At 48.4% G+C, this 27,142-nt stretch overlaps 1 protein-coding gene across 1 annotated transcript in view; it reads left to right on the top strand.

Moving 5' to 3' along the window:
• The window catches only part of RASA2 (RAS p21 protein activator 2), a 181,015-nt gene that overhangs the window by 84,785 nt on the left and 69,088 nt on the right, over positions 1 to 27,142 (top strand). Inside the window, exons 9-14 of the mRNA XM_075340970.1 lie at positions 1,672 to 1,773; positions 10,188 to 10,344; positions 19,490 to 19,638; positions 19,720 to 19,834; positions 22,603 to 22,677; positions 24,158 to 24,281. Of these exons, the coding sequence (XP_075197085.1) occupies positions 1,672 to 1,773; positions 10,188 to 10,344; positions 19,490 to 19,638; positions 19,720 to 19,834; positions 22,603 to 22,677; positions 24,158 to 24,281 (722 nt within the window). The remainder of the gene's footprint in view (positions 1 to 1,671; positions 1,774 to 10,187; positions 10,345 to 19,489; positions 19,639 to 19,719; positions 19,835 to 22,602; positions 22,678 to 24,157; positions 24,282 to 27,142) is intronic.

Here is a 27,142-nt window from a genome sequence, read left to right as displayed (position 1 = left end):
CAAGTGTGTGGACTGTTCAAACAGGGTGATTAGTCCAAGAGGCAGGTCTCCTGCAGCTTCTCGCTCATCCTCAAGGGGACAGGCCCGTCGTCAAGGGGAGAGGCCCGTCATCAAGGGGGGGAGAGGGAGAGGGAGAGGCCCGTCGTCAAGGGGAGAGGGAGAGGCCCGTCATCAAGGGGAGAGGGAGAGGCCCGTCGTCAAGGGGGGGAGAGGGAGAGGCCCGTCGTCAAGGGGAGAGGGAGAGGCCCGTTGTCAGGGGGAGAGGGAGAGGCCCGTTGTCAGGGGGAGAGAGAGAGGCCCGTTGTCAGGGGGAGAGGGAGAGGCCCGTCGTCAGGGGGAGAGGCAGAGGCCCGTCGTCAGGGGGAGAGGGAGAGGCCCGTCGTCGAGGGGAGAGGGAGAGACCTGTCATCAATGGGCGAGGCTACATGGACCTGCTTTGAATTGGGGGTCCTAGACTCATCGTCCACACCTGTATATTAAACTATGGGCCCAATTCATCGAAGCTTTTATGCCAGAATTGTGGTGTAAAAATAACTTTGAAAAGTCTCAAGGTTTTTACACTATGTGAAGCTGTGCTAGGATTTTTGCAGCTTTTGGCATTCTCACACCATTTTTGCACACCTCCGACAAAGCAGGCAGGGCTCAGATGGGGGCGTGGAGACAGCCACTCGTCAGGCTCATGATGAGTAGCGGTGTGCGCTACGCCACAAATCTTACTCCAGCAAGCACTGGAGTAGGATTTTGGGCGAGGCACACAGAAGTGCATGCTACTATCTTTCGCTCTTGATTCATGAAGAGGCATACACCTTTTCATGAATCAGGAGCATCGGACTCCAGCACACGCCTGCCTCAAGACCAATGTGAGCAACACCGGTCATAATGTATCAGGGTGTATGTGTTCTCTAAAGGGCCCATGGCATTTCAGAGTGAGACATACACAGCTACCATAACGGAGTCAGGCTCCGATTTATGCTAAAATTAATTACTCATTATCCTTAATGCACTTTGACATGAAATATGCTTATAGCATTTGTATATATTATATTCATCCAGATGGACGTGTGCATGCAAACCAATAAACCCCTGCCACTACATGGAGGAGAGAATTAAAGGGAATCTATTACCAGGTTTTTGCCACCTAATCTGAGAGCCCATTATGTAGGGGCAGATATCCTGATTCCAATTATGTAGCTCTGATAATATTTTATCAGCAAAAAATTATCACTAGAGGCCTAGTAAACCTGCTGCCATGCAGTCCACCATATTCATGACCTCTGTATAACCCCACCCCCACCACTGATTGGCAGCATTTTTTGTACACTGTGCATAGGCAGAAAGTTGTCAATCGGTGGTGTGGACGAGTTTATACAAAGCAAAACATGGAGAGAACTGGCAGATCTGGATCAGATAAAACAGTGATTTTAGCAAAACTAAAGCAAGCAGCTCAGTAAGTGACACATCACTGGAATCAGGGTTTCTATCCCTGCATTATGATGCTCTCATATGTGGTATCAAAAACCTGGTGACTGATTCCCTTTAGAGCAGGTAATACTTTATACAGTATGAGCGCTATATGGACTCCATAAATTTCTAAAAATGTATTGAGCCCTATAGCATCTGTAGTGCCTTGTGGTTTTGTCTTTTACTGTAGTGTCACCATTACTCTTCCAGAGTTGACCTGTGGAACAATGGTAATCTGGCACAAGATGTGTTTCTAGGAGAGATAAGAATCCCAGTGCGAGTGCTGAGGAACGACTCGTCCCATCAGGCGTGGTAAGCATCTCCCGTCACACAATTCATGAGCAACCATTGCTTGGTACCAGATCAAAGGCTCGCTCCTCCGACAAACTTTTCAGGTAAGAGATCTGGGCAAAAATTACAAATGAAGATTTCAGTGGCGGCCCCACATCCTCCATCCACAGAATGTAGACCCCATCAGCCACCGAGGATGGAGCAAAAATCATTGCGACATTCTCATGTAAGAGTCATGTCTGCTTCACTATTCAGAGGATTATAAACTGTAGCACAAAGGGGAAAGCAACCAATGTACTCATAGCAGCCGATCATAGCTGTCAAATGAAAAAATAAAAAAAAATGGCAGGACTGAGCTGATGAATGAGCAATTGCATCCCATCTGCAGCCTACAAAATGGTCATAACTGTCCAGGACTCCGCCGCCCATCTCCAGCCAAGATCTCACCATACAGATGTCCTTAAAGGGAAGTTGTCGTCAAAAAATTTTTTTTTCAATAACTGAAAAAATATAAAGTATTAATGTTTTAATGTCATGTTTAAATAATATTTGTTTTTAATTGAGAAAAATATAAGAAATATTAAGTTTTATATTTTCCACTCTTAAACACTAGGGGAGCAGCTGCTGAAATCCTACTGTAGAACTAGCTCACATTACAACTGCAGTAAAAGTGGGTGGAATCTGCTCTCTTGTGTGTGATGTCACCTCCCCCCCCCCTCCCAGTCTGGGTGTTTCCAAAAGGATAAGAGAGAATGAAGTTTAGGATCACAGTGTGGAGTTATTTTGATGATGACTGCAAAGTGATCCTAATGTCTAAAGTGTCATCAATGACAGCTGCAAAGTGCTCCACTGTATTCCGCGCTGACTGTTTCCCAGTGCCTCACTGTATCCCGCGCCCCCATATACTGTTTTGCCGGCCGGGATCGTAGGTCCGAGGTGACATGCGGCGAGGAGGGGTGATAGTGCAGTGCCTCTCAGGCTGCAGATCACCACTCCCAGCCGCATGCACTCACCTCAGACCTGCGCCTCCGACAGCCTGTCCTGTCAGCAATCACAGTACATAGCAGCGAGGAGCGGAGGCCTGAGGTGAGCACACGCGGGGAAGGGGGGTGAGTAGCAGGTCAGAGGGGGGGGTGAGCGGCACGGGAGAGGGGGGGGTGAGCGGGTGGGTGAGCAGCGGTGGAGAGGGGGGGTGAGCGGCAGGGGAGAGGAAGGTTGAGCAGTGGGAGGGAGTGAGCGGAGGGGGGGTGAGCGGCAGAGTGGGGGGGGGGTGAGCAACAGAGTGGGGAGCAGCACTCCAGGATCAATTACGGTGCAGTCACTGTCCAGCACCAGTACTCACTCCATCCATCCCAGGGAGTGACAGGGGGAAAGTGGAGCACACACATACACTGTGTGCTCCACAAAGATGGCACTGATCTCCTCCCTCGGCTGTGATCTGGACAGCCCAGGGGATGCGTCCAGATGACAGCAAACGCTGTTTCTGTGTTAAGTATAGGGGTCGGAGCCCGACAACGGTCTTCTATGCCCAGGGGGCTGCCATAAATGAGGTGAGTAACTGTCGTTACAAATACCAAATCCAAGATGGCCGCCCCCAGTGCTTCAGTAAAACTAGAATTAAATAAAAACTAAATAAACAGTGAATTTAATCTAGATTTAAAAATACTAGCTTTCATAATCACTATTAATACAAAAATAAAAAAACGTGACACCTTCCCTTTAAAGTGTAACAGACGTTTCAAATTTTATCTCATAAATGAATAATACACATGAAAGTAAGCAACTGTGTAATATATCTTAGGACAAACCAGAATTGATCGGCCGTTATCAACATTCTCAATTCTGAGGTAAAATCTGTGTTCGGTGAAGACTTTTGGCAGAGAAAGAAGCAGATTTGTCTGATAAGATATAGTACAAAGTTGCTTATTTTCATGTGCACTATTGCACTATACTCACAAAGATGGCCACATGCTGGACCTCATCTTCACTCGCCTCTGTTCCCTATCTAACCTCTCTAACTCACCTCTCCCCCTGTCTGACCACAACCTACTCACATTCTCTTCCCTCTCTTCTCCAAGTACGCAACCCCCACTCCACAAACTTTCACACCCTCGCAGAAATATCAAACACCTTGATTTACACGCACTTTCTCAGTCCCTTCTCCCTCTCACAGACATTGCTTTTTTTACACGATGCAGATGCTGCTGCAATTTTATACAACACTACAATCTCTGCAGCTCTCTAATCAGCTGCCCCTCTCACACACACCAAAACCCGCAGAATCAACAGGCAACCCTGGCACACAGACCAGACTAAAGAACTAAGACGGGCTTCCAGAATTGCTGAGCGCAGATGGAAGAAGTCTCATTCCACTGAGCACTTCATTGAATATAAAGAGTCCCTCACCACCTTCAAGTCCACACTCACTGCTGCAAAACAAGCCTACTTCTCATCCCTCATATCCTCTCTCTCTCACAACCCTAAACAGCTATTCAACACTTTCAACTCTCTCCTCCGTCCCCCGGCACCACCTCCATTTCCTCTCATCTCAGCTGAAGACTTTGCCTCTCTCTTCAAGCAGAAGATTGACAACATCAGAGCAAGCTTTGGCCCACAATCACCACAGCCCCTCATCATAGCTACTCAGCCCTCTTCCTCCAAATCCAGCTTCTCCACCATGACAGAAAACAATCTCTCCACTCTACTCTCAAGATCACATCTAACCACCTGTGCACTGGACCCGCTCCCATCGCACCTCATCCCCAACATCACCGCAGCCCTCATCCCAGCCCTAACCCATCTCTTCAAGCTATCACTAACAGCTGGTGTATTCCCTTCATGCTTTAAACATGCCTCCATTACACCCATCCTGAAAAAGCCCTCCCTTGACCCATCCTCTGTGTCAAACTATCGCCCCATATCCCTTCTCCCCTATGCCTCAAAACTACTGGAACAGCATGTCCATCTTGAATTGTCCTCACACCTCTCCTCCTGCTCCCTCTTTGACCGACTACAATCTGGCTTCAGTCCACATCACTCTACTGAAACTGACCTAACCAAAGTCACCAATGATCTACTAACTGCCAAAGCCAAGCGACACTACTCTATCCTCCTCCTTGACCTGTCCTCTGCCTTCGACACAGTAGACCATTCCCTCCTACTACAGATTCTCTCATCTCTGGGCATCACAGACTTGGCCCTATCTTGGATCTCTTCATACCTCACCGACCAAACTTTCAGCGTCTCCCATTCTCACACCACTTCCTCATCTCGCCCCCTATCTGTCGGTGTCCCCCAAGGCTCAGTTCTTGGACCCCTGCTGTTCTCCAGCTATACCTTCGGCCTGGGACAGCTCATAGAGTCCCACGGCTTCCAGTATCATCTCTATGCCGATGACACACAGATCTACCTCTCTGGACCTGACATTACCTCTCTACTAACCAAAATTCCACAATGTCTGTCTGCTATTTCATCCTTCTTCTCTGCGCGATTCCTAAAGCTTAACATGGACAAAACAGAGTTGATTGTCTTTCCTCCTCCTCACTCATCTCCTCCAACAAGCCTTTCCATCAAACTTGATGGCTGCTCACTCTCCCCAGTCTCACAAGCTCGTTGCCTTGGAGTAACCCTCGACTCTGCTCAATCCTTCAAGCCACACATCGAAGCCCTCTTCACCTCATGCAGACTACAACTCAAAAACATCTCCCGGAGCCGTGCTTTCCGTGACCAAGAATCAGCAAAAACATTAGCGCATGCCCTCATCATCTCCCGCCTCAACTACTGCAACCTTCTGCTCTCTGGCCTCCCTTCCAACACTCTTGCACCCCTCCAATCTATCCTAAACTCTGCGGCCCGCTTAATCCACCTCTCCCCTCGCTATTCCCCAGCCTCGCCACTCTGCCAATCCCTTCACTGGCTTCCCATCGCCCAATGACTCCAGTTCAAAACATTAACCATAACATACAAAGACATCCACAACCTGTATCCTCCTTACATCTGTGACGTAGTCTCCCGGTACCTACCCACACGCAACCTCAGATCCTCACAAGATCTCCTTCTCTTCTCCTCTCTTATCTCCTCTTCCACAATCGCGTACAAGATTTCTCCCGTGCCTCCCCCATACTCTGGAACGCTCTACCTCAGCATATCAGACTCTCCCCTACCGTCGAAAGCTTCAAGAGGAACCTCAAGACCCATCTCTTCCAACAAGCCTACAACCTACAATAAAAAACAGCATAAAAACAACCTCCACTCAAAAATATTATGTATTGCAAAGTGTGCACAGTACCAACATTCCAAGCTGTACTATTGAAAAAATGAGATTTTTGGCAAAAAATTGCAATTTTTCGAGCCACCCCGCCAACGTCACGGCAAATCTCCTGGGGCAGTCCTAACACTAAAATATTTTTATTTAAAGTGTGCCATGTGGCCTCACATATGCAAAATTAGGACTGCACAGCACGTACCTTGTGCTTTTCAGTCACCGTCTCCATGACTGATTCATGGTTGTGGGCGGGACAGGCCCGAGCACATGCTGCTTAGAATAAATAGCCAGTGGACGGGGTTGGATGGCAAGTGTGAACAGCCACCAACCGCCAAAAATCAGGACAGATGGAAAAATAAACATGAGGTGCACTGCAAGATGAGAACCAACTGGGATATTTTGCATATGTGAGGCCACATGGCACACTTTAAATAAAAATATTTTAGTGTTAGGACTGCCCCAGGAGATTTGCCGTGACGTTGGCGGGGTGGCTCGAAAAATTGCAATTTTTTGCCAAAAATCTCATTTTTTCAATAGTACAGCTTGGAATGTTGGTACTGTGCACACTTTGCAATACATAATATTTTTGAGTGGAGGTTGTTTTTACAACCTACAATAGCCCTCAGTCCAGTACACCACTGCGCAACCAGCTCTGTCCTCACCTATTGTACCATCACCCATTCCCTGTAGACTGTGAGCCCTCGCGGGCAGAGTCCTCTCTCCTCCTATACCATTCTGTTATGTACTGTTAATGATTGTTGTACGTATACCCTCTTTCACTTGTAAAGCGCCATGGAATAAATGGCGCTATAATAATAAATAATAATATTGATGCAATAAAAATTAAAACAACAGTTACGCTTTAAAGAGATTGGCCATAACTTTAACATTGATGGCTTTTCTTTAGGATAGGTCATCAATGTCTGATCAAATATACATAAAGCTGCACTCTAAAATACTAAAATTCATCTGCACATGTTCACACCTAGTGGATTGGCCTGGGTCTGACACCCGACACCCCCGCCGATCAGCTGTGGTAGCTGGAAAGGCTCAGTTTCTGAGCTGCCCGTCTTCTGATAGCAACCATGGGCGGGTACTGCACATTCACCTCATTGATTTGAATGGGAGGTGGATGTGCAGTATCCAGCTGATACACTATAAGAAAACGGAGCAGCTCCGGAACTGAGCATTTCCAGCCACCGGCATCGCATTCGACTAAACCACAAGGGTGCTGAGTGTTGGACCCTAGCCGACCAGACATTAATGACCTATCCTGAGGATAATCCATCAATGTTATGGTAGTGGACATCCTCTTTAAAGGGACTCTGTCACCAGGTTTTTGCTACCTCATCTGCAAGCAGCATGATGTAGAGACAGAGACCCTGATTCCAGCGATGTCACTTACTGAGCTGTTTGTTGTCATTTTGATAAATCACTGTTTTCCCTGCTGCAGATCTAGCATTATTTGAATGTAGAGCAGGATAATAACGAGCTCATGCTGCTGCTGGACTACCTGGCAACAGGCCAAGTAGTCCTGTAATAGTAATCTCCTAATTAAATAGTGATTTTCTGCAAGCTACACTAAGCAGCCCAGTAAGTGACACGTCGCTGGAATCAGGGTCTCTTTTCTCTAATCATGCTGCTCTCATATTAGGTGTCAAAAACCTGGTGACCGATTACCTTTAAGAAAGGTCTCTGTATAGGTTAAAATGTTGCACCACTTTTGAAGAAAATCTCTTGAGCTTTATCTAATAATTCATGATTAATGATGTAATCAGACTACAGTCCCTTCCTCAAGTGCAGAGTTTACGGCTTCATCTCTGATAAATAATCATTTCTAGCGTATCCTCCCCTGTTAACTGCCGACAATATGCATACTGTTTGAGGTTCTTATGATCCTATTAAATGGAATCTGTCACTAGGTTTTCTTTCTACCCCATCTGATTGCTCCTACATTATGCTACGGAGTCCCTGATTCCAGTGATGTAACTTACTGAGCTGCTTGCCTCAATTTTGATAAAAATCTGCTGCAGATCTACAGTTCTCTGAATGCTGAGTTCTGTATAACTCACACCCACCACTGATTGGCCACCCTCTGCATACACTATACTTAAGGCCCAGTCACACACAACGACTTACCAGCGATCCCGAAAACGATGCGATCTGATAGGGATCGCTGGTAAGTCGCTGGGAAGTCTCTGGTGAGATGTCACACAGTCAGATCTTACCAGCGATGCAGGAACAATACCGGTCGCAGTAGCGACCTGTATAACGATCTCAGCAGTCACTGTGACCCTGTCACACAGTGTCAAACACAGCGATGTGTCCTGCCCAGCAGGACATCACCTTTGAAGAAAATGGCCTGGACCATTCTGCAACGACTAGAGATCTCACAGCAGGGGCTTGATCGCTGGTAGGTGTCACACATAACGAGATCGCTAACGGGATCGCTACTGCAACCGTGACTCGGCTGCGATCTTGCTAGCGATCTCGTTATGTGTGACGGTACCTATAGGCAGAAAGCTGCCAATCAGTGGTGTGGGCGAGGTTATACAGGAGTCCTGATATGGAGGACTACCTGGCAGCAAGTTTACTAGTCCTCTAGTGATAAAATCATTGTCTTATCAGAAGGAGATTATCAAAACAACTCTAAAGGCCCCGTCACACTAAGCAACATCGCTAGCAACATCGCTGCTAACGAACAACTTTTGTGACGTTGCTAGCGATGTTGCTGTGTGTGACATCTAGCAACAACCTGGCCCCTGCTGTGAGGTCGTTGGTTGTTGCTGAATGTCCTGGGCCATTTTTTAGTTGTTGCTGTCCCGCTGTGAAGCACAGATCGCTGTGTGTGACAGCGAGACAGCAACAACTAAATGTGCAGGCAGCAGGAGCCGGCTTCTGCGGAGGCTGGTAACCACAGTAAACATCGGGTAACCAAGAAGCCCTGTCCTTGGTTACCCGATATTTACCTTTGTTACCAGCCTCCGCCGCTCTCACTGTCAGTGCCGGCTCCTGCTCTGTGCACATGTAGCTGCAGGACACATCGGGTTAATTAACCCGATGTGTGCTGTAGCTAGGAGAGCAGGGAGCCAGCGCTAAGCATTGTGCGCTGCTCCCTTCTCTGTGCACATGTAGCTGCAGCACACATCGGGTAATTAACCCGATGTGTGCTGTAACTAGGAGAGCAGGGAGCCAGCGCTCAGCTCAGTGTGCGCTGCTCCCTGTTCTCTGCACGTGTAGCTCCGTGCACTGATAACCAAGGTAAATATCGGGTTGGTTACCCGATATTTACCTTAGTTACCAAGCGCAGCATCTTCCACGCGGCGCTGGGGGCTGGTCACTGGTTGCTGGTGAGCTCACCAGCAACTCGTGTAGCCACGCTCCAGCGATCCCTGCCAGGTCAGGTTGCTGGTGGGATCGCTGGAGCGTCGCAGTGTGACATCTCACCAGCAACCTCCTAGCAACTTACCAGCGATCCCTATCGTTGTTGGGATCGCTGGTAAGTTGCTTAGTGTGACTGGACCTTATGAAGCCCAGTAAGTGACACATCGCTGGTATCAGGATCTCTGTCCCTACATTATGCTGCTGTCAGATTAAGTGGCAAAAACTTGGTGGCAAATTCACTTAAACTATTGTTCATCCTTATAGAGTTTGCATACTTCCATGTAAAAAGACTTTTGTTTGAATGCTCCTCGACTTGTTATACCAGCGCTTGTAGTAGGCAGTAATTTGGTTGTGTAAATACAGTCAACTAAATGCTCTTTTCCAAAAAATTGTGAATGGCCGGCATGAATAGAGAAGGCCAGCAATAAAAAGTGTTTTTTTTTATAGTCTTTATGAGTGGCACAATAGGTTATTGTAACCCTACAAAAGAGGTTGCTGCCCATCGCACAGTTCTCACCAGAACCATCTTTTGTTGTTAGCGTCACTTCTTGTGGGGAAGAGTTTCTTCCTTAATAATTTAGAGAGTCATAGTGAAGGGAATAGCCCTCAGATCCTCATCAACAATTTCTAATAAAATACATAGAGTGGGGGTGAGGTGACGCCTGATTTCAGGGCTTGTGAGATCACAAGAGTCTCGCCCGGTAGTCACTGTATTGGATATTTAGTCTAGCAGATTTTACATCACTCGTCTCCCGACCTCTGCGCTTCTTTTACTTTCCTTCTTCAGGTATCTGCTCCAGCCAAAAGATAATGGAAGCAAATCCTCAAAGTATGATGATCTGGGGTCGCTGAGGCTCAGCATCTGTTATACAGAAGACTATGTGCTGCCCTCAGAATACTACATCCCACTCAAATCCCTGCTGATGAAATCGCCTGAAGTTCAGGTAGATATATTGTCGTCTTATGGATACTGACGTTTCATGTAACAGTCTTGTAAGGAAGCTCCAGAAGCAAGGACTAGGGGAAACTATAAGCAAATGAGTAAGGAAGTGGCTAAAAGATAGAAAACAAAGAGTAGTCATGTCATAAATGGTACAGTGGGGGAAATAAGTATTTGATCCCTTGCTGATTTTGTAAGTTGGCCCACTGACAAAGACAGGAACAGTCTATAATTTTAAGGGTAGGTTAATTGTAACAGTGAGAAATAGAATATTAAAAATAAAATCCAGAAAATCACTTTGTATTAATTTTATATAAATTTGTATTTTGCAGAGAGAAATAAGTATTTGATCCCCTACTAACCATTAAGAGTTCTGGCTCCTACAGATACTTAGATGCTTCTAATAACTCGTTACCTGCTCTAAAGACACCTGTATAAAAGGCTCCTGTCCACAGACTCAATTAATCAGTCAGACTCTAACCTTTATAACATAGGCAAGACCAAAGAGCTTTCTAAGGATGTCAGGGACAAGATCATAGACCTGCACAAGGCTGGAATGTGCTACAAACCATAAGTAAGGGTATGTGCGCACGTTGCTTTTTACCTGCTTTTTACCTGCTTTTTTGCTGCTTTTTCTTCAGCGCTGTTTAATGCCAAAATGGATGTGTTCTTCTATTCAAGCAAAGTCTATGGGAATTTGGGTTTCTTGTTCACACTATGTTGTTCAAAATGCTGCCTTTTTGTGGCAGAACTTTGGTCAAAAACTCTGCTTTTCAAAGAAGCAACATGTCAATTGTTTTTGCCATTTGGGTTTTGCACTGCAAAGCTGAGTTTTTGACCAAAGTTCTGCCACAAAAAGGCAGCATTTTGAACAACATAGTGTGAACAAGAAACCCAAATTCCCATAGACTTTGCTTGAATAGAAGAACACATCCATTTTGGCATTAAACAGCGCAGAAGAAAAAGCAGCAAAAAAGCAGGTAAAAAGCAGGTAAAAAGCAACGTGCGCACATACCCTAAGACACTGGGTGAGAAGGAGACAAGTGTTGGTGCAATAGTAAGAAAATGGAAGAAATACAAAATGACCGTCAATCGATCTGGGGCTCCATGCAAAATCTCTCCTAATGGGGTATCCAAGATCATGAGTAATGTGAAAGATCAGCCTAAAACTACACAGGGGGAACTTATTAATGACCTCAGGACAGCTGGGACCACTGTCACCAAGAAAACCATTGGTAACACATTACGCCGTAATGGCTTAAAATCCTGCAGTACCTGCAAAGTCCCACTGCTCAAGAAGGCCCATGTGCAGCCGACTTGTCTGAAGTTTGCCAATGAACACCTGGATAATTCTGAGAGTGATTGTGAGAAGGTGCTGTGGTCAGATGAGACAAAAATTGAGCTTTTTGGCCTTAACTCAACTTGGCTTTTTTTAGAGGAAGAGAAATGCTGCCTATGACCCAGAGAACACCATACCCACTGTCAAGCATGGAGGTGGAAGCATTATATTTTGGGGGTGTTTCTCTGCTAAGGGCAAAGGACTATTTCACCGCTTCAGTGAGACAATGGATGGAGCCATGTACCATTAAAATCCTGAGTGACAACCTCCTTTCCTTGGCTGCTTCTTCCAGCAAGACAATGACCCAAGACGTGCAGCCAAGGCAACAAAGGAGTGGCTCAAAAAGAAGCACATTAAGGTCATGGAGTAGCCTAGCCAGTCTCCAGACCTTATTCCCATAGAAAACTTATGGAGGGAGCTGAAGTTCCGAGTTGCCAAGCAGCAGCCTCAAAATCGTAATGACTTAGAGATGATCTGCAAAGAGGAGTGGAACAAAATTCCTCCTGACGTGCGCAAACCTCATCATCAACTACAAAAAAAAGTCTGACTGCTGTGCTTGCCAACAAGGGTTTTGCCACCAAGTATTAAGTCATGTTTGCCAGAGGGATCAAATACTTATTTCTTTGTCGCTCCATTGGGAGACCCAGACAATTGGGTGTATAGCTTCTGCCTCCGGAGGCCACACAAAGTATTACACTTTAAAAAGTGTAACCCCTCCCCTCTGCCTATACACCCTCCCGTGGACCACGGGCTCCTCAGTTTTATGCTTTGTGTGGAAGGAGGCACACATCCACTCATGCATTCTCATACTTAGTTATGTCGGTTGGAAGAAAAGAGGGCCCCCACGGGGCCCCCGGCATGTTCCCTTCTCACCCCACTATGTCGGCGGTGTTGTTAAGGTTGAGGTACCCATTGCGGGTACGGAGGCTGGAGCCACATGCCGTTTCCTTCACCATCCCTTATGCGGCTCTGGGAGAAGTGGGATCCAGAGCGGTCATCCATTTGCTGGGACCATGCTCCATCCGTAGCCCCTGGTGGAACCCGCCGGACCGGAGCCTCTTCAACCTCAGGGACCGGGCCCTGCAACTTAAAGGTACTCAGTGTCCCCATAGGGGACTGTGCAGGGAGCGCACCTTCTTCCCGGAAGCCGCGGTAGTTGTGAAATTGAGGAGGCCGGTGGACTTCCGCGCCGACCGTGCCTGCTTGTCGGGCGCGGCCTCAAATTTAGTCCCCGGCTTCACCGCGGCCTAGTCGCGAAAATCCCGCCCCCGGGCCTGCCTGTCAGGGGTAAGGGCGGGATTACCGACATGACGTCGGATGTGAGGGCTGGAGCATCCTGCATGTCTTCCTCCCCCCTCACTGACCACTGTGGGGACCCCAGATTCCCGCTCGTTGCTGGCGCCGCCCTCGGCCCCACTCCTCCCCTGAGAGCTCCGGCGGCCATTTTCTGGCATTCTGCCGGTGGATGCTTCTCAGTGAAGCAGCTCTGCAGCTCCGGGGGATCCACGACGGGGAATCTGGAGGACACACTCCGCTCGTTAGCGGTCGGTAAGCCACACCGGTCACCCGATGCTGGTCCCCCTAGGGTGCCGGAATAGATACATATATAATAGAAATATATATCTGTTCGGTCAGGCTGTATACCCTTTTCCCATATACCCTCAGTGGTCACTCTCCTAGGAGACAACAGCATATCGTCCACAAGGAGCAAAGCTACTAAGGCACAGGTTTTTTTCGCGGCCTGTACCTCTTATGGGGCTATGTTACCTGCGGGTTCCACCTACCCTCACTGTGAGCAATGCTCGACTCCTGCCTCGCTTGCTCAGCCGGAGCCTCGGGCACTGGTGGGCCCCGCGGCTCATGTAGACCCCCCTGCTCCCCCTGAGCAGGCTGCAGGGACAGAGTCACCGGTGTTGGCCTCTTTTGCTGAGAAACTCTCTGTCACTTTCCCAATCCATTGCACTGTCTATGGACAAATGGTCTTCTAAACTCCTTGAGGCATTGCAGTCCAGACCGGACCTTCCACAGGCCCTGGCCCCTGTTAGCTTGTCTCCTCCAGGCCCCTCTCGGTCCGCGCCGCAGCTCGCTCCCAGGTTGGCCCCTAGGTCTCAGGCGGAGGACTCCTGCCCGAACCGCAGTCCCAGACCGGCTAAGCGGTCTCGCTGGGACTCTTCCCCGACTTCCTCACGCTGCTCGGGATCCCAGCTTGAGGACTCAGGAAGACGAGGCGGACGTGGGAGCTCAGGGCTCTGACCCTGACTTCGCCCTTAACCTTGATACACCTGAGGGGGACGCCTTAGTAAATGATCTTATCTCGTCCATCAACCAGGTGTTGGATCTCTCACCTCCGCCTCCTCCTGTAGAGGAGTCGGCGTCTCAGCAGGAGAAACACCAGTTTCGGTTCCCCAAACGTATGCGCAATACGTTTTTTGATCACTCTAACTTCAGGGATGCTGTCCAGAAGCCCAGAGCGGTCCCGGACAAGCGCTTTGCTAAACGTCACACTGACACGCGTTACTCCTTTCCATCTGAAGTCGTTAAGGGTTGGGCACACTCTCCCAAGGTGGATCCTCCAGTCTCAAGATTGGCTGCTAGGTCCGTTGTGTCTGTTGCAGATGGCTCATCCCTGAAGGATGCCACTGACAGACAGATAGAGCTCTTGGTGAAGTCCATCTATGAGGCCACGGGCGCGTCTTTCGCCCCAGCCTTTGCAGCCGTGTGGGCTCTCCAAGCAATCTCGGCTCGTCTGACTGAGATTAATGCTGTCACACGGAATTCTGCTCCGCATGTTTCGTCTTTGACCTCTCAGGCATCAGCCTTTTCGTCCTACGCCATGAACGACGTCCTGGACTCCACTAGCCGTACGGCTGTAGCATCTGCTAACTCCGTGGCAGTCCGCAGGGCCATGTGGCTGCGCGAATGGAAAGCAGACTCGGCTTCCAAGAGGTTCTTAACTGGTTTGCCTTTTTCTGGCGACCGTTTGTTTGGCGAACGATTGGATGAGATTATTAAGGAATCCAAGGGAAAGGACTCCTCCTTACCCCAGTCTAAACCTAAGAGACCTCAGCAGAGAAAAATCCAATCGAGGTTTCGGTCCTTTCGTCCCTCCGCCAAGCCCCAATCCTCTTCGTCCAACAGGCCGGAGAAAGGCCAGAGGAACTCCTATGCGTGGCGGTCCAAGTCACGCCCCCAAAAGGCCGCAGGAGGCACTGCCTCCAAGACGGCCTCCTCATGACTCTCGGCCTCCCCTAGCCGCATCCTCGGTCGGTGGCAGGCTCTCCCGCTTTGGCGACGCCTGGTGGCCACATGTTCAAGACCGATGGGTGAGAGACATTCTGTCTCACGGTTACAGGATAGAGTTCAGCTCTCGTCCTGCGGTTCGTTTCTTCAGAACCTCTCCGCCCCCCGCTCAGGCCGACGCACTTTTTCAGGCAGTGGACGCTCTAAAGATAGAAGGAGTTGTGATCCCCGTTCCCCTTCAGGAACGTGGTCGCGGATTTTACTCCAACTTGTTCGTGGTTTCAAAAAAGGACGGGTCATTCCGTCCCGTTCTGGACCTCAAGCTACTCAACAGACATGTGAGAACCAGACGGTTTCGGATGTAATCTCTCCGCTCGGTCATCGCCTCGATGTCACAAGGAGACTTCCTAGCATCGATCGATATCAAGGATGCTTATCTCCATGTACCGATCGCACCCGAACATCAACGTTTCCTGCGTTTCGCCATCGGGGACGAACACCTTCAGTTCGTGGCATTGCCTTTCGGCCTGGCGACAGCCCCACGGGTTTTCACCAAAGTCATGGCATCCGTCGTGGCGGTCCTGCACTCTCAGGGCCACTCGGTGATCCCCTACTTGGACGATCTCCTAGTCAGGGCCCCTTCTCGGGTGGCGTGTCAACAAAGCCTTACTTTCACTTGCAACCAAAACATCACTTCAGTGGTGGCTCCTACCCACATCTCTGTCGCGGGGAAAATCCTTCCTACCCCCAACCTGGGCTGTGGTCAACACGGACGCGAGCCTGTCAGGTTGGGGAGCGGTTTTTCTCCACCACAGGGCTCAAGGAACCTGGACTCCGATAGAATCGTCCCTTCAGATCAATATCTTGGAGATAAGGGCAGTATATCTAGCCCTATTGGCTTTCCATCGGTGGCTGGAGGGCAGGCAGATCCGTATCCAGTCGGACAACGCCACTGCCGTCGCCTACATTAACCACCAAGGCGGCACTCGCAGTCGTCAAGCCTTCCAGGAAGTCCGACGGATTCTGCAGTGGGTGGAAGCCACAGGCTCCACCATCTCCGCAGTTCACATCCCGGGCGTAGAAAACTGGGAAGCAGATTTTCTCAGTCGTCAGGACATGGACGCGGGGGAATGGTCTCTGCACCCAGACGTGTTTCGAGAGATCTGTCGCCGCTGAGGAACGCCGGACGTCGATCTCATGGCGTCACGGCACAACAACAAGGTCCCGGCCTTCATGGCACGGTCTCAGGATCACAGAGCTCTGGCGGCGGACGCGTTAGTCCAGGATTGGTCGCAGTTTCGACTGCCTTATGTGTTTCCCCCTCTGGCGATGCTGCCCAGAGTACTACGCAAGATCAGGTCCGACTGCCGTCGCGTCATTCTCGTCGCTCCAGACTGGCCGAGGCGGTCGTGGTATCCGGATCTGTGGCATCTCACGGTGGGTCAACCGTGGGCACTTCCAGACCGCCCAGACTTGCTGTCACAAGGCCCGTTTTTCCATCTGAATTCTGTGGCCCTCAACCTGACTGTGTGGCCATTGAGTTCTGGCTCCTAGCGTCTTCAGGGTTATCTCAGGATGTCATTGCCACCATGAGACAAGCCAGGAAGCCAACGTCCGCCAAGATCTATTACAGGTCTTGGCAAATCTTCCTATCATGGTGCGCTGATAACGGTTTTCCTCCATGGCCGTTTGCCTTACCCACTTTTCTTTCATTCCTTCAATCTGGAATGGACAAGGGTTTGTCCCTCGGCTCTCTCAAGGGCCAAGTATCGGCGCTCTCCGTGTTTTTTCAAAAGCGTCTAGCCAGGCTTCCGCAGGTCCGCACGTTCCTGCAGGGGGTTTGCCACATGGTCCCACCTTACAAACGTCCGTTGGAACCCTGGGATCTTAACAGGGTTCTGTCGGCTCTTCAAAAACCACTTTTCGAGCCGCTGAGGGATGTCTCTCTCTCACGTCTCTCGCAGAAGGTGGCCTTCCTAGTGGCAGTCACATCACTTCGGAGAGTGTCTGAGCTCGCAGCGCTGTCATGCAAAGCCCCCTTCCTGGTTTTTCACCAGGATAAGGTGGTTCTGTGTCCTGTCCCGGAATTTCTCCCTAAACCCTAAGGTGGTATCCCCTTTTCATCTCAATCAGGATATCTCCTTGCCTTCCTTTTGCCCTAATCCAATTCACCAGTGTGAAAAGGATTTGCACTCTTTGGATCTAGTGAGAGCACTCCGGTTCTACGTGTCTCGCACGGCGCCCCTGCGCCGTTCAGATGCGCTCTTTGTTCTTGTCGCTGGCCAGCGTAAGGGCTTTCAGGCCTCCAAGTCAACCTTGGCTCGGTGGATCAAGGAGCCGATTCTCGAGGCCTACCGTTCTTCCGGGCTTCCGCTCCCTTCAGGGCTGAAAGCCCATTCTACGAGAGCCGTGGGTGCGTCCTGGGCATCGCGGCACCGGGCTACGGCTCAGCAGGTGTGTCAGGCAGCTACGTGGTCTAGTCTGCACACTTTCACGAAACACTATCAAGTGCATACCTATGCTTCGGCAGACGCCAGTCTAGGTAGGCGAGTCCTTCAGGCGGCGGTTGCCCACCTGTAAGAGGGGGCCGTTTTCGGCTCTTTTTATCGAGGTATTCTTTTACCCACCCAGGGACTGCTCTTGGACGTCCCAATTGTCTGGGTCTCCCAATGGAGCGACAAAGAAAAAGGGAATTTTGTTTACTTACCGTAAATTCCTTTTCTTCTAGCTCCTATTGGGAGACCCAGCACCCGCCCCTGTTCCCTTCGGGCTGGTTGTTCTTTTGTGTACACATGTTGTTCATGTTGAATTGTTCTTTTGGTTCATGGTCTTATTTTCTCCGAACATCCTTCGGATTGAATTTACCCTAGACCAATTTATAAGTTTTCTCCTTCCTGCTTTTGCACCAAAACTGAGGAGCCCGTGGTCCACGGGAGGGTGTATAGGCAGAGGGGAGGGGTTACACTTTTTAAAGTGTAATACTTTGTGTGGCCTCCGGAGGCAGAAGCTATACACCCAATTGTCTGGGTCTCCCAATAGGAGCTAGAAGAAAAGGAATTTACGGTAAGTAAACAAAATTCCCTTTTTCTCCCTGCAAAATGCAAATAAATTTATATAATTTATACAATGTGATTTATTTTTGATATTCTATCTCTCACTGTTAAAATTAACCTACAATTAAAATTAAAGAGTGTTCATGGCTTTGTCAGTGGGTAAACTTAAATCAGCAAGGGATCAAATAATTGTTTGCTTCACTGTACGTTCTCTAATTGGGCTATAGTCAGCAGTGTGGTGCCGCAGGGATCTGTGCTAGAACTGATTATTTTTAATCTCTTTATTAATGACCTTGTGGGTGGGATTGAGAGTAAATGGTCAGTCTTTGCTCACGACACCAGACTATGTAGGACATTAAGCCCTTTACAACCAAGGATGTACCGGTACGTTCCTGGTCGTATAGCCGGTGAGCTGGCGGTGATCCCTGCACGTGTCTGCTGATTTGTTCTTTTGGAGCAAAAAAATAACATAAGACCCCCTTCTTTATTTTCGGACCAGTGAGGGGCGATGTATTTTACTTTGTAGAGTAAATGTACAATTGGCTCAAATGTAATCCTACTCTACGGCATTTATAGACGTGTTGGATGAAGCACTGATAGCCATTGTCAATAATGACATCATTAATTGATGTCCGATGTCATTGGATTCTCTGACAGGAGGAACTACCAGAGAGAAAATATATTTCATTGTTGATTTGTTTCTTAAAATATTAATAATTATTACAATTAATAATACAATTTACAATGAATATTTTTTTTTGTCTGGTTTAATATTATACATGCCTTGAAATTGCAAAACCAAGAAGGAAAAGTTGGGGAATTCTTAAAATTACATGTTATTGACATGCAAATGATGAAACGGTGGATACCTAAATTTCTCGATTTACTCAGTATCGCATTTGGGCTGGATGCATTTGTGCAAATGATCAAGATCCGATGCTGGCAGCTTTTTGGGCTATTGACAACCAATAACGTCCCAGATGTAGGACACGTCTGCAGGCCATGGTCGCACGTTTAGGCCACATAGGCTGCTCACAGAAGCACCTGAAACAATCAGAGTTGCGTTATTGTGCTGAAAAATGGCTCCTGGGACACTTTGGAGAAATCATCATATTACTGGTCCCACAACAAAATTATTGTAAAAGCCGAGCTCTTGCTGTACCTCTAATGAAGACTAGATGGGTCTGAATGGACACGTATAGAACATCATTCCTCAGCAATGGCAAAGGAAGCTGACAGCAGCGGATCTTGATGATTTGCCCAAGTACATTGTGCGTAGCAGAACATTCCTCAGATAACCTCATTGATCGTATGCTGCGATGTGTGTGGGAGTTTCTCATACTTAATACTGAATAATTAGTGATAACGTTTCCACATTTTCTTCATTTGAATCCTGTTATTTCCATAACTCCACGACTTTTCCTTCTTGATGTTGCAGTTTTAATGTTGAGGAGGTTATAATCTACTATTATAGGTGAGCGAATTCTTCTGACGTCTTTTCTTTGCCTTTCTTTCAGCCCATCACTGCCTCTGCTGCCTTCATCCTGGGAGAAATCTGTAGAGACAAGAACGACGCTATCCTCCCTCTCGTCCGGCTCCTTCTTCACCATCAGAAATTAGTTCAATTTGTGACGACTATTGCACAACTCGACCTGAACGACACCCAGTGCGTGCCCCTGTAGACAGAGCGATTACTCTGTAGTATCTCCTTCCATGGTAGTCATTCGTTTTATGCTTCGCTTTACAGAGAAGCCAATACCATCTTCCGGGGGAACTCATTGGCTACTCGTTGTATGGACGAGACCATGAAGATTGTTGGAGACCATTATCTGAAAGTAACACTGAAGAATGTTATAGATGAGGTAACACAGAGCCATTATTATTATTGAAATATTGCTTTACCCTTGCATATTTTTATTTAAAATGGTCCTCAACCAGAGAAATGTTTAAAACACTATTCCCACATTTTATCACCTTTAACACCTTTCCTTTATACACCTATTGGTGCAGGTGCATATCACAGGCTCAGGAGCTGAGCCTGCTCCAAACCTGGCAGGTGCTGGAGCTGACTGTCAATCTCAGTCTCTGACATCCGAATTTAAGAGGCCCAATTGCATGGCAATATTGCCCCTTTCCTTCCTGCACAACACAATCGCAGGGAATCAAAAGGTTTTCATTGCAGCTGGGGGTCTGCTGAAGGCCCTCATCGCTGCCATGTTGCTCCTTCTATGTAGCCAAACCATAATAATAATACTAATTAATATATTATTTTTGATATGCTTCAGTAAATATATACATATATATCTACAGTACAGACCAAAAGTTTGGACACGCCTTCTTATTCAAAGAGTTTTCTTTATTTTCATGACCCTGAAAGTTGTAGATTCACATTGAAGGCATCAAAACTATGAATTAACACATGTGGAATGAAATATTTTCAGTTGTTTCACACTTTTTTAAGTATGTCTTATATTCTAAGTTCTTCAAAGTAGCCACCTTTTGCTTTCATTACTGCTTTGCACACTCTTGGCATTCTCTTGATCAGCTTCAAGAGGTAGTCACCGGAAATGGTTTATCAACAGTCTTGAAGGAGTTCTCAGAAGAGATGCTTAGCACTTGTTGGGCCTTTTGCCTTCACTCTGCGGTCCAGCTCACCCCAAACCATCTCGATTGGGTTCAGGTCTGGTGACTGTGGAGACCAGGTCATCTGGCGTAGCACCCCATTACTCTCCTTCTTAGTCAAATAGCCCTTACACAGCCTGGAGGTGTGTTTGAGGTCATTGTCCTGTTGAAAAATAAATGATGGTCCAACTAAACGCAAACCGGATGGAATAGCACGCCGCTGCAAGATGCTGTGGTAGCCATGCTGGTTCAGTATGCCTTCAATTTTGAATAAATCCCAAACAGTGTCACCAGCAAAGCCCCCGCACACCATCACACCTCCTCCTCCATGCTTCACGGTGGGAACCAGCCATGTAGAGTCAATCTGTCCACCTTTTCTACAAGACACGGTGGTTGGATCCAAAGATCTCAAATTTGGACTCATCAGAGCAAAGCACAGATTTCCACTGGTCTAATGTCCATTCCTTGTGTTCTTTAGCCCAAACAAGTCTCTTCTGCTTGTTGCCTGTCCTTAGCAGTGGTTTCCTAGCAGCTATTTTACCATGAAGGCCTGCTGCACAAAGTCTCCTCTTAACAGTTGTTCTAGAGATGAGAAGGTGTGCCCAAACTTTTGGTTTGTACTGTGTATGTGTATGTATATATATGTATGTATATATGTATGTATATGTGTGTGTGTGTATATATATATATATATATATATATATATATGTATATGTATATGTGTGTGTATGTATGTATGTATGTGTATATTTCATTTTAATCACTTTGTTTTAATTTATTTTATTAATCCCCCCTTCTGTTAGTTCAAGAATAAAGAAAAAAATTTGGTAAAAGTCCAATTTATCAAAGTCTAAAATTATTTAAACCATACATTGGGCAACTAAAAAAAAAAAACAAATGCCTGAATTTCCAGTTTTCATTGCAGCATTTACCCCGCTCACCCCACCCCCCGATAAAAAGTAATTAAAACTTTGGATACAGGCCAAAATTCTATCAATAAAATTTAAAGGGAACCTGTCAGGTCCAATATGAACCCAGAAACACGAGCAGTTCTGGGTGTATATCGCTAATCCCTGCATAACCGTCCCTGTATACACTAGCATAGATAGAGGGATCTGTAGAAAAAGTATTTCTAAAGATCCTTTGTTATATGCTAATGAGGCCAGCAACTAGTCACAAGGGCATGCTAACATGCTATTCAATGCCCATTGCCCGGCGCCCTCAGCGGTGACGTTCGTGCCTGTGTCCGTTGTCACCGCCTCAGACGCCGGGCTTAGGGTCAGTGCACAGAATACCCTGCACTTCCGGTCATACGCACTAGACCTCTCTGAAGCCGAGACGTATACACACAGCTTCATTGTGTGCATGACCAAAAGAAAAGAGAAAAAACTAATTTAAAAAAAAAAAAAGAGAATCATGGAGGGGTTAATGATGGAAATAACCCTTTAATCTCAAATTTTGGTTGGGATGGGAGCTATTGTTCCTCATTGTTTCAGAGCATCTAATATGACATTTCTTGGTGGTCACAGACTTGTGGTGATTCAGGGCATACAATCGGGGTGAGGAACAACGCTGAAAGTCATAATGGACCCACTGACCATCTAATGTGTATGGAGCTCTCCTGGTGATCCCTATCAGATTATTTTGGAGGAAGGGGATTACAGTATGTTGAACTAGTGTTGTAGGCTCTCGAAGGATAAGTTGCCACCAGAGGTGTCACCCTCTCCCCCCCTCTCCCCATACACAACACATGCACAGCCGCCTCAAACAGCCAGCCCATATGTATGGAGGAGCTGGGAAAGCTGTGCGCTGACCACTGTGATGGGGCAACAAAACAGCCATGCAAAAGAATGCCTGTAGAACCTTAAGAAAACGCTCCATGTGCCAAATAGGCCAATAGTAATGTGTAAGATGTTTTTCCGTGGCATTACGTGGACCATATTTATTTTTAGGTTAGAAAAATAGTTTTCTGCGTTGATACGTAGTCACACCCTTTACTCTGTTGTAGATATGTGAATCTCCCAAGCCCTGTGAGATCGACCCCAACCGACTAAGGGAAGGTGACAATGTGGACAATCACAAGGTGCGTGTTTAGGTTACATATAGTCTTATCCTTCCGTCCCCCATAGGTACTCTACTTAGGGGTACTTTGCACGCTGAGACATCGCTAGCCGATGCTAGCGATGCCGAGCGCGATAGTCCCCGCCCCCGTCGCATATTCGATATCTTGTGATAGCTGCCGTAGCAAACATTATCGCTACAGCAGCTTCACACGCACTTGCCTGGCCTGCAACGTCGCTCTGGATGGCGACCCGCCTCCTTCCTATGGGGGCCGGTCATGCGGCGTCTCAGCGACGTCACACGGCAGGCGGCCAATAGAAGTGGAGGGGCGGAGCTGAGCGGGACGTAAACATCCCGCCCACCTCCTTCCTTCCGCATAGCCGGTGGAGGCAGGTAAGGAGATGTTCCTCGCTCCTGCAGCTTCACACACAGCGATGTGTGCTGCTGCAGGAACGAGGAACAACATCGTATCTCCTATTGGTGCGACATTATGAAAATGTCTAACACTACACAGATCACCGTTTTTCTGACGCTTTTGCGATCGTTTATCGGCGCATCTAGGCTTTACACGTTGCGCCGTCGTTACCGGCACCAGATGTGCGTCACTTTCGATTTGACCCCGACGATATCGCAGTAGCGATGTCACAACGTGCAAAGTACCCCTTAGAGTAAGGAGAATCAATTTGCAGGACTCCGGTCATCATAACTGTCCGCTGCTCCTCTTCTCAGTGACATCACTGCTCTGCAGACTCTCCTGGCTGTGCTGCGCTCTGCAGACTCTGCGGGTTGTGCTGCGCTCTGCAGACTCTGCGGGTCGTGCTGCGCTCTGCAGAAGCTGCGGGTCGTGCTGCGCTTTGTGTGACCTGAAAATGGCTTTTAAAATGTAAGTCTATGCAGCCTCAGAATAAGGCTCCATAGACTTACCTTGTAAAAGAGGCTTCTGGCTCACGAATAGAGTGATCCGGATTGTCTGAATTGTGGTGACGTCACTTAGAAAGCGCCATTAGGTGAGTATATTACACACGGACACTACACTATATGCTCATATTCAGGGATGTAGTAAAATATATCTACCTGGGAGCGCTTCTTTTAACCTCATTAATTGTTTCTCCCATGAAGCTGAAGATAAGCAGATGCAAACTTGTTGTCAGACAGCAGAGGGCGATCTGTAGTCTGGTTTTCCATTGACAGATCAGGATTCGCTTCCAGCTTTTATTTTCACCATTTCCAGTGCTGTTTTAGTGTCAGACACCTTTTATTTGTGGATCTCCACTTATTCTCTAGTTACACTGCTTTCTCCTTCAGTGGAAGTAATAATAATGTGGGCTGTCTGGGAAGTAAAGCTTAAAATTAGTATCTTGGCTATTTAAGAGGATTTCAAGCAGCAGCCTCTCCTTTTATGACATCTGTGTATGTGGATGGGGGAGGCCTGATGGGACACCCCTCTGTTAGGCAGCCTTTGTTCTGTGTAATAACTGTATATTTTTTTTTCTGTTTTACAGGACAATCTGAGACATTATGTGGACAAGGTGTTCTCATGTATAGTGAAATCCAGCATGAGCTGCCCCACCGTCATGTGCGACCTGTTCTCATCACTACGACACATGGCTGTTAGACATTTCCCCAGTAAGAAAGCCCATTGAATTAAGGGGGTTGTGACATTATAAGAGCAAGCAAATACTTACTGTAGGCATGGGAAGGGTTAAATGGGTTGTCTAGTGAAAGTGAGTTATCATCCATCCACTGCTCGTTGGGTGTCCCAAATTTAGGACAATCATTGATCTGCAGAATAGGGAACTTTTATTCTTGTCGGACATCTGACCACTGCTAAATTCATTCTCCATGGGGTTGCCGGAAAAGCCAAGCACATACCAGCCCCATATGGAGTGAATAGAGCCGTGACCCAGCAGCCGCACGGCCTTTCTATACTAATGGGGATAAATGTTTCCCATCCTGATGGGAAAAGTCCCCTTTACCTCCACCAATCATCAAGCTGTCATTTCTTTATCGTTCCTATGGGAGACCCAGACATTGGGTGTATAGCTTCTGCCTCCGGAGGACACACAAAGCACTACACTCAAAAGTGTAGCTCCTCCCTCTGAGCCTATACACCCCCTGGAGAACCAGATCTAGCCAGTTCATTGCTTTGTGTTCAGGAGGCATACATCCACACATGCATTCTCATCTGATTTTTCATTTTTGGAAAGAGTTTGAAGAAAAGCGGGTCCAAGTCTGGACCCCCGGCATGTCCCTTCTCACCCCACTGTGTCGGCGGTGCTGTTAAGGTTGATTCCAAGGCTGGAGCCTTACATGCCGCGCTCCTTCACCATCCCTCGGGCTCTGGCTTGAAGTGGGAGCCAGCACGGTTCTCCATGCTTTGCAGGAGACCGGTCTCCATCCGCAGCCCTTCAGGATCCTGCTGGACGGAGCACTCATCCCCAGGGACTTGGAACCCTGCGTCTCAGCAAGCTAAGTACCTGAGACGTTTATATTCTGGGGGTCCCTGTACTTTATTATGGTGGGAGAGTGTGCTGAGTGAGTTTTCTGACATTTCCGGCCGGTTCTCTGGCTGTCGCCTGAGAACCGCGCCGATGGTGCCTGCGCGCCGGCCGCACCGCTCAAATTTAGACCCCGGCTTCGCCGGAGGCCTACTTTTGGTTTCACTGCCCTCGCATGTCATTCATGCAGAGGGACAGTGCGGCTCCGCCCAGCGGCCGTTCTGCACAGGGGAGGGACATTCCTCACTGGGTACATGTCTCCTCCCCTGTAAGTCTCTTTGACCCTCCAGATCCCGCTCTCAGGGTTGGTCCCGCCCCCTCTCCTCGCTCCGGCGCCATTTTATCAGCGTTTTTTCTGCGATCAGCACTGGCTGCAGCATCCCTGCTGAGGTGCTTGGGGGGTCCGGGCTTCGGGATCTGGAGGGCACACAACACCGCTCCAGCGGTCTGGTAAGCCACAACCTCTGGTTGTGGGCCTCTGTATATACTCTCTGGGGGTCACTCTGGCAGAGCCCCCACTTCAGCAGCATGTCTCACACGAGGAGCAAGGCTCCAAAGCTATATTCAGTATGCACTGCATGTAAGCTCGTGCTGCCTGAACCGAGCACATATCCACATTGTGATGCCTGCTCTAACCTGACGATGCCTCAGCCTGGAATCGCACCCCCAGTGGTCTCTCAGGCTGCTCCGGCTCCTGTGGCTGAACCCCCGGCTTGGGTAGAATCCTTATCTAGGTCAATCTCCCAGTCTTTTGACGACTCCATGGGACAGCTGTCCCGGACTTTGCTGAACATGCATCAGCCCCCTTCACAGGGTGCCTCTGCTGCTAGGGCTCTCTCAGCGGAGCTCAGAGGATTCTTCATCTGGTCCCAGACCCCGTCCTCCTAAGAGGAGACGTAGGGCTCCCTCCCCTTCCTCGTCCCGCGGCTCTGTTTCAGAAGCTGACTCGCGGGACGAGGAGGATGCCTTTACAGGGGGCTCGGAGGCTACCTCCATGTGCCCCATTGATCTGTCCGAAAGTGACTCAGATGTTAGTGATTTGATTGCGTCCATTAATTCTGTACTGGACCTCAATCCGCCAGTATCAGAGGAGCAACCCTCTCTGGCAGAAAAGCACCAGTTTACCTTGCCTAAGAGGACAAGGAGTGTGTTCTTTAACCACTCCAGTTTTCAGGCCGCTGTGACCAAGCCTAGGGCCTGTCCTGACAAACACTTCCCAAAGCATGGTTCTGATGACCGTTTTCCCTTTCCACCTGAGGTGGTCAAGGAGTGGGCTCATTCACCAAAGGTAGACCCCCCGGTGTCTAGACTCTCAGCCCGGACCGTTGTATCAGTGGCTGATGGCACCTCTCTTAAGGATTCCACTGACCGCCAGGTTGACCTTCTGGCCAAATCTGTATATGAGGCGGCAGGGGCCTCGTTTCCCCATCTTTTGCAGCAGTGTGGGCTCTCAAAGCCATCTCTGCTTCTCTAGAGGAGATGCATTCCCTCGCCAGGGAATCTATGCCCGAAATGGTTGCCTTAACTTCCCAAGCTTCCGCTTTTTCATCCTATGCCATGTCTGCCATGCTGGAGGCTTCTCACCGCACTGCGGTGGCTTCGGCTAATTCCCTCGCTATCCGCAGGATCTTGTGGCTTCGAGAGTGGAAGGCAGATGCTTCTTCAAAGAAGTACTTTCCTGGGCTCCCTTTTGCTGGGTCCAGGCTATTCGGTGAACAACTGGATGAAATTATTAAGGAAGCTACTGGCGGGAAGAGTACTTCCATGTCACAAACCAAAACCAGGAAACCTGTCCAGGGTAGGAACCAGTCGAGGTTTCGTTCCTTTCGTTCCTCCAACTGGTCGTCCTCTGAGCCCTTGGCCTCGTCCACTAACTCAGCCAAGGACCAAAAATCCAACTGGCGCACAAAGGCGCGTCCACAGAAGACCGCAGGAGCTGCTGCCACTAAGGCAGCCTCCTCTTGACTATCTGTCCGCGCCAGCAACGTC

The sequence above is a fragment of the Anomaloglossus baeobatrachus genome, chromosome 3 (genome assembly GCF_048569485.1).
Source record: "Anomaloglossus baeobatrachus isolate aAnoBae1 chromosome 3, aAnoBae1.hap1, whole genome shotgun sequence".
Classification (NCBI taxonomy): Eukaryota; Metazoa; Chordata; class Amphibia; order Anura; family Aromobatidae; genus Anomaloglossus; species Anomaloglossus baeobatrachus.
Note: the sequence above shows the minus strand (reverse complement) of the source record. Positions and strands in the feature narration are given on the sequence as shown.